General features: G+C 29.6%; 1 protein-coding gene across 1 annotated transcript; it reads right to left on the bottom strand.

Annotated features, from left to right (window-relative positions):
* Positions 1–1,273: 1,273 nt before the first annotated feature.
* LOC122630152 (adenylate cyclase type 10-like) lies at positions 1,274–10,656 on the bottom strand. The gene is given in 30 exon segments (XM_043814335.1): positions 1,274–1,499; positions 1,589–1,757; positions 1,910–1,997; positions 2,058–2,801; positions 2,896–3,034; positions 3,162–3,273; positions 3,389–3,525; positions 3,658–3,856; positions 3,958–4,247; positions 4,342–4,559; positions 4,805–5,131; positions 5,233–5,348; positions 5,486–5,647; positions 5,710–5,930; positions 6,038–6,569; positions 6,629–6,758; positions 6,841–6,919; positions 7,005–7,171; positions 7,224–7,319; positions 7,452–7,874; positions 7,960–8,065; positions 8,149–8,495; positions 8,582–8,885; positions 8,975–9,194; positions 9,286–9,405; positions 9,499–9,662; positions 9,741–9,864; positions 9,962–10,237; positions 10,318–10,482; positions 10,611–10,656. Coding segments are annotated over 27 exon segments (5,358 nt in total). The 3' UTR covers positions 1,274–1,499; positions 1,589–1,757; positions 1,910–1,997; positions 2,058–2,663.
* Positions 10,657–11,916: the final 1,260 nt, after the last annotated feature.

An 11,916-nucleotide genomic window follows, 5' to 3' on the forward strand; every position in this document is an offset into this window, starting at 1 on the left:
TGTGTGTGTGTGTGCTAACTTATTTAACTATGACAATGAACTTCACATAAATTTATATGAATATTTCTTTAAACACATAAATGTAACTAATAGAGGGAGCTGATACTTGTGATATTAGTACAATTTTTTTAAAGGTACGTGTTAAAAAATGTATTGCTTGATATCACGTTAAATCAATAGATTGATTCTGTCAAATAAATTTTACTATTGAAATATAAATTTTGAAAATTATCATAAATTAAATACTATTTTACATAATTAAGAATTTATTTCGTCTGAAATAATAAACGAATATTGATATTTCTAAAATTATTATTTAGTATATACAAATTTATTAGAAAATTTCTTCAAAATTACTTGGATATTTGATTTAAAAGATAATAATTTTTAATAATATATTAACTTTCATTTCGAAACGAGTGCTTTGTACTTTACAAATCTCTTAGTTCAAATAATAAACGTCAGATGGCTCTGTTCTTATAAGACAAATATGTCTTCCATTCATTTCAGTTTTATCTACTCGAGTGAACGTACTAGACATCCCTGAACTTATGTAAGTACGATATATGTATATATATATATATATTTAAATTATATATATTTAACAAAAATTAAGTTTTAGAAATTTTTTAACAAAATATATATTTTGAATGTTTATAGTTAAATAATATCAACCAATTATAAAAATTTATTTGTTAGGTTAACTTTATGTTGTATGCTTTTGTATTAGTTTTATGTCACGATTATATTTATGATTATAATCTTAACGTAATTGTTTCTATCATATTAGATTACAAAAACATGAACTCTTTTTCAATACTCAAACTTGGAGTTATACGTCAGACAGTACAGTCCGTTGTGCCAACACTTTCAAATGTAATATCTGGAAGAGATTCGAGAATACTTTTAAGAAGTATACATCATATGTGTGAAAAACAGCATTTAAATTTAATACCACATACATTGGCAAATAATAATAAATCTCTATTTTTGCAACTTGTTTCACCTGTAATTAATTTAGTATCTGGTTTGAAAATAAAAGGACGACTACAGCTTCGTTGTGAACATTGCTATAAAGTTGCAAGAAATGAAAGATGGTATATAATGTGTAAAAAGTCACCAAAACACAAGCAAGTGCAAATAAAAAAGAAAGAATATAAAACTTGGATTTTGACACATGCTACTCAATCACCTAAACGCCCATGGTAATAAAATTATGTTACGCAAAGATGATAATTTATTACAATTAAAGTGTATAATAATCGAATGTATATTCATGTTCTTAAATCTTTATTTCAACAAATAAAATATAAAATAATAAATTTGTATTGTTATTCATTAATATCTATTGTTAATGTTTGTTACAATTGACAATATAGAGTATTTTATTTCTAAATAACTGCTGCATTTTGGAAATCTAAAAAATCATTTATATGAAAGTATGTTTGGCCAAACTTTGTTTTGGATAGAATCGTATTAACATCTGTATACTTTGACTGCTGAAATAAAAAATAAATATAAATTGTAAGTATTTGTGAAATCTTAAAGAAATAATAAGTTTCAATTTAGAAAGATAATAATCAAATACTGCAAGGTGGACAGCTAGGCATGCATATAATTCGTGCCGGTGCACAAGGATAGCATTTTGGTACACAAGGTACACAAGGACCACAAGGACTGCAAGGACCGCAGGAAAAGCTGGGTATCATAGGTGGACAACATGCTACTGGTGCGGGACAAGGTGGAGGTGGACAGACCTGCGTATATATGTGTGAATATTTATTAACTACAAATTTTTAGGAAGAATAATTGATACCAGATCAATTTAGATTTAATATTTATATTACCATGAAATTCGATACAATTAGAATATATGTGGATTATATATGAATATCAAATGGACTCTTACCTTTACTGGACACGTATAGCAGAGTCGTACACAAGGTGTAGGACATACTGGTGCACATGGATAACAGTTTGAAGAGCACGGAAAACACCTAATAATAACAATCGATTTAATTTCGATTTCACAACAAAATATAATATTCTATGCTTACGACATGTTTGTTGATAAGATGTAGGTATCTGGTAGATTAAAATTTTGTATTCGAAAGATATATTTTTGTTTAGATTTAAAATAATTTGTTTCTGGACATGTTGCTGAATTTATTGAAGTTTTCCAAATCAAACAAGTTAGTCTTTTGTTTTTTTAGTTGAATTAGTAACAATATTTTAGAGGAAACACACGTAGAAAATTTGAAGTTACAAGTAAAACGAGAAATACGTACTTATTAAATAATTATATAAAAATAAATGCATTATTATTTCTTTACGATTCAATATAAATACAATTTTGTTTACAACAAAGCTTATATATTTTTATTTAAATTAACTTAAGATGGCGCGCATTGCCATTTTATAAATTAACCAATGATAATCGTTCTCGTAGCGTAATGGTATTATTTCATAAAAACGTTAACATATCAACGGTATTTAATTCGAGTAGACGTGTGTTGTGCATGTATCGAATAGATTTAATTACTTTTTATGTACAGTAGAATATATTATATCATTAAATAATCGTTTCAATGAAACAAAATTAAGATTTAACAAATAAGACAAGATTTAATAGATTTAATAGGTCGTTAATAGCTTTAACAGTTTTATAAATTTAATACTGGCAGTGTATAAAAAGAAACTTTCCTATCGTTAGCATTAATTTCGTCCCAAGCTGAAGGCAAAGTGATCAAAGACTGTTGCCACATTTCTTGTTGTATCGGTGATAGTTTCCCTTCCCAAGCCTAAATACAAAAATTCAGGACGGATTAAAGGTAATTCGTAATTATTTAATTAATTCATTAATTAATTAATTAATAAAAAAGAATTAAAACAAACTTGTTTACAATGCACTGCCCATCCATATATCAGTTTATTATTCATTTTGGAAGATATTTTCTTAGCTTTATGCAAAATCTTTATAGCTATTTTTTTATAACCACGAACCATGAAATAGTAAGCTTTCATTAATATGTACCTGTATAAAATCGAAGACGCACATGTGTGAATATGTTGATTGATTGATTGATTGATTGATTGATTGATTGATTGATTGATTTATTTATTTATTTATTTTTTTAAATTAATTTATAAGAGAATCTTACCTTGGTATTACAATTTTTACCACCTTCAGCAAATTTTTAATATTTTGAAAGGAAACTTCGATTTGCGCCATAATATCTATTGCTTTGATGTCATAATTGTTCATATAATATACTACATAAAGATAAAAACATATTTATATGTTAAACAGAGATAATTTTTTCTTCTTCCCCCTATCTCTCTCTCTCTTAAAAAAAAAAAAAAAAAAAAAAAAAAAATGAGTACAAACCGTAAGAAATAAGCATTCCTTCGAGTTCTTTCAAATCCGTGAGAGTGGCTGCTACTAGATCCTCGTCGCTTCTTTTTTTTCCAACTTTTTTTTCCAACCATACCTTAGATGCTTCCCATTCTTTGTTTCTAATACACCTGAACGAAAAATGAACGAGATATTTTTCTTTTTTTTTTTTTTCCTTCAAAATATTACTATTAATAATAAAGTCAACGAACTCATACACCATCCACACACACACACGCGCGCGCGCGAGATAGTACACGTACCATAGCCACATCGATGTAAAATATCGTCTTTCGGCTTCCGGATCTCGCAAGCTGAAAAGATGTTCACCTTCTTTCAAATAATAACGTTCGCAATGTTCATAAGAAAGGACCGTCAATCCTATATCCAATTGTACATCGACACACGCTGCGTAATACCATGTATAACCGGACTTGTCCATATAATTTTTTGATATAAATTCTGTAGACCAAGAATTATTATAAGTAAAAAGACAAAGACAGAAAAAAAAAAAAGTAGAATTAGATTAGAAATACGTTAACGATGTAAGTGTTAACGATCACCTAAGTCTCGTAATACTGAGACAATTTCGGAATGTCGACAAGAGAGCATCAGAAGATTAACGAGTCTTGGTAAAACGATACATTCGGTACTCGTTAAATTGATTGATTTTGCTAATCTGATAACGATGAAACCAATCTCAATAGCTTTGTCAATTTGTCCTCTTATCCAACGTGAGAAAAAAATACCGGCATAAAGTTCAATTATGATTTTGAGATCTTGATACTCTATCAACCTCATTTCTTCATTACACAAATCGATGCTCTCGTTCTCCAAATACTTAATGATGTTACTAACAAATGATTTTCACTCGTTAAAAAATGATTTCGTTATCGAGACAAAAGTCTCGTTCGATTTTATACTTATACATGTATGTATTTATCTACTTGCTGCAATAAATGTGAGCGGTAGTCAGCATATTGGTGTAACACGTGGCAAGTATCAAGAAATCGTTGTTAGAACGTACTGCGTTCAGTGCCCATATTGCTGCCAATCGAGTCTCTTTTTTCATACCTTTAATCTTAGAAATTACGATCAGATTAAGGTTAATAAAAATTAAAAATAGAAAATATAGGACGGAGCGAAAGTTTTTTAACGGGTCGAAAGTATTATTTTAAAAGCAATTGTAACAATCAATTATTTTTGTTTTTTAATTTTTCTTCTTCCTTTTTTCTTTTTTCTGTCAGATTTTAAAAGCACGAGACTATCTTGTAAAGCTGTAGGCCTAATTAAACTTCTCGAAAATGGATATTTAATTGAATTTTGATATCATCTAGAAACTTTCGATCGATCCTGGTATATGCATAATCGTATTTTTTTCTTTCTCGCAATGATCGTTAGATTTTTTACCTTGAAAACTTCGAACATTTGAGCCAAGCAATACGCCAATTGATTCAAGTAGTTCGTAACATAATCGTCTTCGTTTTTATCATTTTTTCGTTTTCTCCGACAGAAAAATAATAAAAATTTAAGTTTTATCAATTGAAATATAGTTTTTAGATTGATCATTATATTCGTTTGTGGAAATTGGTAGCCTAACGTTTTCATCGCTTTGTCCAAGCTTTTCTCGGCTTCTGAAGTGTACCCAGACTCGAAATAACATTTACCTTGTAAAGTTTGAATCTTAGCGATAAGGTACAGAAATTTAACTGTATCGTTCACGTTTGGATCGAACATCTGACAATGAATAGAGGAAATCACATTTGGCTGCTTTTTTTATTTTTTATTTATTTTTAATATTTCTATGTCAGACCAAATGAGATGGGATGTACATATACCTGTTGAAGTATAGTCTCAGCCTCGTCCAACAATTTTCTTGCTTCAGGAACATTTTGATTTTCAATGCAAATTTCGGCGAATTCTAATATGGCGATTAAAGTCTTATTATTATTACCTAAAAAAAAAAAACAATCGTTGATCAACTGGTTTGAATTTTATGTAATATTTATATAATATCTCATCTCCTATTCTATAATACAATCCAAGTTATTATTCTATAATATTATATATATATTCTTTGCTATAATTTACCAATTTCACGACAATGCTCAACCATTTGTGTGTAAACGGTTAATAATATCAAATTACATTCACAATTAGTGAAATCAATGTTGGAAAAAGTACGTGTTAGTTTTTTCTTTGATCTTTTCAGAATACTTAAATAAGGTGAAATCTTTTCAGTGGTTAATACATCTAAGAACGTATAATCATCAGATATATGTTTATCATCAAATATATTTATTTAATCGTTTTACTTTTTATTTTTGGTACGTTGAATATCTTGCTACTCATTCCATGAAGTTGTGTTATATTCAATGGATATTGTAATGGTAATTTTCCTACTTCATCCAAGAATTTTTCACCTAACAATTTCGAAAAATATCCTTCGCCACATGATATGCAACGTCTTGTATTTCGTACTAAATATTTGAGTGCTTTATTGTGCAACTCGATTTTTTGATTCTCCGTGAGTAATCTTTGATGAAAATTATTTTTTCGATCGTTTAATTACAATTTAAGTTGAATAAAATTTTGTAGATACCAAGTTATTACATATAAAAATTGAGGACGAACGTGATTTACCTATATGTCGTGTCTTGAAATATCGTCGTCTTGAAACGTATGAGACCGCATGATGCATACTTTGGCAAATTTTCCAGTTCCTCTAAATGACAATCGAGTTCAAAGTAAATAAGAAAAAAAGAGAAAAGAATGTTTTTGTTGAGAATAATTAAAAAAGTACTTGGTATCACGATGCCAATACATCTACATCGAATATCGATATTATTGATATGATTACGTATGCTCTTGTAGTATATAATGGGACCAATGTTTTTAGTAAAATCTCCAATTCCGCATTCGAAAATTCGGATTTCGAAAAGTTTACGAATAGCTAATGTCGCCGGGAATTTAAATAAATAAATAAATAAATAAATAAGTAAATGTATATATATGTATATTAGTAATCCGATCTTACTTAGAGCTATGTCTTTCTTTGGTATTTCAACTACACTTTCCAACATTTTTCGATTAATCAATGCGCCAAGTACAGAAGCACATTTAAGTAATAATTGATCGAGGGGCGTTAAGGCATCGAACAATTTTAAAATAAGTACTGAAAAAAAAATGCTAATTATAAATTAGTATTCGTGTATACAATGATAAAAGTTTTACCCTCCATATTTATTTGAATATTTGTGTTTTTGATTAATGACGTCTCTAATATCTTTGCAAAAGCTACGTTTATGAGCTCATGATTCGTATCGATGTCATTCTTTTCATCGATCATTAACATTGTTTCATCCTAAAGATAAATAATAAATAAATTTATGCGATATTTTGTGCATTTATACAAATATTTGGAAAATAATTATAATCGTGCTAACCTTGTAACTTGTCCTATACATTTCCCATCTGTCCTCGCGAGAGAAGTCTTTTTTTAAAATAGTCGTATCAGTAACGAATCTGTTATATATTCGTAATAAAGGGAAATTAATAAATTCAATTATGTTTATTTTTCAATTGTTTTCGATATAATATTTTAACTTACCTTCTTAACATTTTCAATTCGGCTAAAACATATCCCACTGACTCAGCTTCTTTTCTGGTAATAGTTAAAATTTCTATTTTATCACTTTGTACGAGACTCACCAAATAACTTTCGATCCAACCTGGATTTCCCAAACTCTGTTCTTGAATCAATCTAAACAAATAATTCTAATACATATAGAACCTAATACTCCTAAGAATATTGTTAAAAAAAAATAACTTGCTTCTCCAATTCTGAAGATATACCATGTATATTGAGTATTTGACAAACAATACCAATGTGATACCATTTATCGATACCTTCCAGTTCAACGACCTGTTATTTTATAAATAACAAAAAAATAAAAATAAAAAAAAAAGAAAGGAAAAAAGGAATCACATATGTGTATGTTACTGTTAAGTTCTTACTTACAGATTCTAACCAAAATTAATTGATTTTTATAAATTTACATACTCGTGCTTTTTTTAATAATATATTAGCCAGTCTATATTCTGCACCAACTTTTCGACCGACACTAATGATGAATAAAAATATGTCCGTTTGGATAAAAATATCGAAAAAGTTCAAAGACTCTTCGTCGGCGTATTCAATATCGTCAATAATGATGACCCAGAGTTTTTGAAAACATTTTTCTGTTAGATTTATTAAAAGTTGCTCAAGTATTTTAAGCCTTTCTGATTCTATAGAAATTGTGTATTGTCTGGTTATTGGAAAACGAACGTTGAAGACTTCATTCAACACACATAGATATTCAGGATAACGTATGTTGCCTAATAAACGTATCAACGTGTCTTCTCGATCCTTTGAAGATGACGTTAAAGAGAATTTCAAGGGTAAAGAGAATATCAGATGGAATAAGGTGTACGGCTTCTGTTTTGGAAAAGTTTTTTCTTATTTTTTTCCCTTCCTTTTCTCAAAAATTTATTATTAATGCAAAAAAAAATTCATGATTAACCTTCATGTCTGTTGAAACAAGAGAAATGTAATTCGATGGGATACCACTTGGTATGTTTAATGCCATTTCGTCTAATATTCTCGTTTTTCCTATTCTGGGCTCACCTCTGTATCCAAATATTTGTAATTAATTGCAAAATCTTTTTTTTTTTTTTTCTTTTCCCCTATAGAATTATTTCATAACGTATACCTTATTATCAATGTATTGAACTGAGGTTTACTTGCTGTATGACTTTTCGTGATTCTATAGTCGAGCATAGATGCTAATAACTTTCGAAAAATCTTCATTTCTTTTTCTCGACCTAACAAAGGATATTTGTTCCAAATGAATTTCGATGCTTTGTATCTGCAATCGATTATTTGCGAAATTAAATCGAATACTAAGTATTAATGCAATGATTCTTTTTACCTGACTTGTTCCTTGAATTCGTAAATTGGTCCAACGTCGATAATTCCTTTTAAATATTTTGGTTCTTGTAATTTGAAATGGGTGCCTTCTAATTGAGAATGAAGAAAACTATCTCTGTCACATACAACCTGTTCCATGTTTTTTTCGTTGGATAAAAAATAATGAAATTTTATAAAACGAGTAAAGGAACGTTGTATTCTGAGAAATAATTTACCTTGTTTTTGTAAACCATCATAAGTCGAGCAGCTCTGTTGACTGCCATTCCAATAACTGTATACTCTCTTCTTAGTGTATGACCAATAACACCACAATATGTCATCCCCGTTGTAATGCCAACGGTAACGTTAGTAATATTTTGTAACTCTTTCAAAGCAATTCGCAATCTGAAGCCACATTTAAGACCAATTTGTGACTCAAGTTCATGTTTATCTCCTCGCAAACCAAAAACGCAAAGAAACATAAGGTCTTTGTCAAAGAGAGACGTTTTGTTAACACATCCTTGCATCCCATCGACTATCCTTCATCAGATGTGTTATGTTATATTTCATCGATATAGATTTCTTAGATATAATACTTTGAAATAAAGAGCAATCTAAAAAAGAGATACCTGCAAACGATTTTGTACGCTGCGTCGATCAATTTCATCATTTGTCTCTTTCTCTTTTCATTGATGGTTGCGTTGACAAATACAATAACGACTTGTCTCATTTCGTTTAGATATTCCAACGGTTCCTCCATTTCGACCGAACGGATAACCGGCCTTAACATGTAACTTCTCAAACTATCCTTCAAATGTGCTTTCGCTATTTCTATAATTTTTGGTCGTACTAAAAAAGAAAAAAAAAAAGAAGAAAAATCATCTACTGATATTACCAATCTTGTCGTTTGATTTTTTCATAATAATAAAATTTTACTAACAACTATAATCGATCTCTTTCATATGTTTTAAATACATGGAGGTGTCCGACAGATCCATTAATGCCAAAGTATCGTTTTCCGTTGGCATTAGCGATTCATCAATAACATTGTCCCAGTTATCTGCGAATTTGTTAGTTCCAATTTTCTTTTCTATTCTTTTTTCTCTTTCTTCACTTGTCATTGATATACATAAATGCAACGTAAGTGATTAATTTAGTATACCTTTTTCGTTGGGTATGTAAGAGCCTTTCAAAGTATACCACATGGTAGAACAGGTTATAACAAGAATATGTAAGCTATCAGGAAATGTTTCGTAAATGTACTCGGTTGGATTTATCCATTGCCAGGTGCTAAGTGATACCAAAATGTCGCCACCTCTGAACGAATATCAATTTAATCGTTTTTATAATTTCGGGTTAAATAATTTATATGTTAGTTATATACATGCTATATACTTGCAAAGTTTTTCGGCACGTTTAACTTCCCAAACAGGTCTACCGGTTATCATGTAATGCGACATATTCTTTGGATCACCGATAGACGTGAAATATATCTTACCTGAAGCTATGGCTAGTTTTACTGTTAAGATACATTAATATCGTATTGTCAAAATTTAAAACGTAAATCTAACAACGAAATATACTTAGACATAAATAAAATTATAAAATATTTGAACCTCTTAGAGTGATACCAACTTCAGTCTGATAAATGCCAAAATGTTTTTGTATAATGCAAGCAGTTTGAATCGCCGTAGTTGCTAGATCGCGCATATTATTATCGTTTTCAAGCTTCCACATGACGATAAAAGCATCGCCAGAAAATTTTAATACGTCGCCATGTTGCGAAAGTATCTCTTGAACCATAAGACCGATGTAACTGTTCAACGTCTCCGTCAATTTCGATGCTCCACCCTTACCCGTTCTCGTATATTTTTCAACAAAATTGGTAAAACCTATTACGGAAAAGTAAACAATCATTATTGAAACAATAGATCGGAATTGGTTGATTACATTTTTCTTCTTTTTTGTCTACCTGATATATCACCGAGCATTAGCGTTGTTAAATATTTTCTCATTTTATAGTCGTCAAAATGGTCCAGAATTTCATCGGGACACATAGACGCGAAAATTTTCGTATGCTTTTCTAACTTCAAAATGTTATCGTGATTTATGATTTCTCCGGTATGAGTCGAATGATCTATAATTATATATATATATATGTATATATGTATATATATATACACACATATATTTTGTTAATTTAAATTAAATATAATTAACCCCTAATTTATTTAAGAAACAAAATATTTTCTATGATTTATGTACCGATTGAATCTAAATAGGTAACGTCTTCATTCAACTGATTCGCCATTATCCTATATATTATAATTAAATTATATTAATCTTATGATCGCGTATAACTGAGAAAATGACAAAATTATTGTTAAAATATTAATATCAACTAGACAAGCAACGTGATTATCTTCTTACAACTATCTTCATGGATTACTCTTAATATGAATCTTTCGATTGTTTCGTAATACTTAACTACAAAAAAAATGAAAAAAAAAAAAAAAAAAGAACAAGAAAATCACCAGGATAGGAATGATTCAGATATCAATGAGCATAGATCGTTCTCTGATGCATTTCTTTCTTTCTTCTTTTTTTTTGTTTTTATTTCTTTTATTTCAGCATCCGTTTTATCAGAAGGTCGGATAGGATAAACGAGTTTAACGTCAACAATGAATGATACACTCGTCTGACAATAGACAATATGTGTTTATTTAATAGTCTCGCTATATATAGATACTTAATATGACTTGTCACTCTAACAGATCGCTGCCTACAACGTGACGGCCGAATTTTATTGTGCCTGGCCCTACTAGTCCTTATTGTGCTTGAATCTATGACGGGTCGACGTCTTCTCTCTTTGGTTTATACTTAATTTTAATTCTTTTTTTTCCTTTTCTTTCCTTTTCTTTTCTTTTCTTATTCCCTTTTTCTTTTCTTTTTTCCCATATCGTCAGCGCGCTCTCTCTCTCTCTCTCTCTCTCTCTCTCTCTTTCTCTTGTTATCTCTCCTTTTCTTTCATTCTCACTCTCACTCTCTCATTCTCACTCTCTCTCTCTCTCTCTCTCTCTCTCTCTCTCTCTCTCTCTCTCTCTCTCTCTCTCACTCTCTCTCATTTTCAATCTTTCACTCTCTCATTCTTTCTTTTTTTCTTTACTAACAAATTGAATTATATTTCCTAAAGACGTCGCGATATATTTTACGAAAGTCCACGACTCAGAAATTCGTTCCTGCGCATGATCAGAATCTTTTTCTTTCAACAATTTATTCGTACATACATACATACATATATATATGTATATATAAATATATATATATATTTATATATGTATGTATGTATATAGGGTGAAGATGACAACTTCCTGTTTTATTAATTTTCTTTTCTTTTCTTTTCTTTTTGAATGCGCAGGGACGAAAATCTCGCATAATAATTTTCTTCTCTCACACGTCGCGAAGAAATTTGCCCGTTTATTTAATGGTCGATGATCGTTTGAAAAACGTTTATCGGTTATCATAACCGTGCGCTTACGCCCATGCTTATTAACACGTACAATATATTTTT

Source organism: Vespula pensylvanica, chromosome 6, assembly GCF_014466175.1.
Source record: "Vespula pensylvanica isolate Volc-1 chromosome 6, ASM1446617v1, whole genome shotgun sequence".
Taxonomy (NCBI): Eukaryota; Metazoa; Arthropoda; class Insecta; order Hymenoptera; family Vespidae; genus Vespula; species Vespula pensylvanica.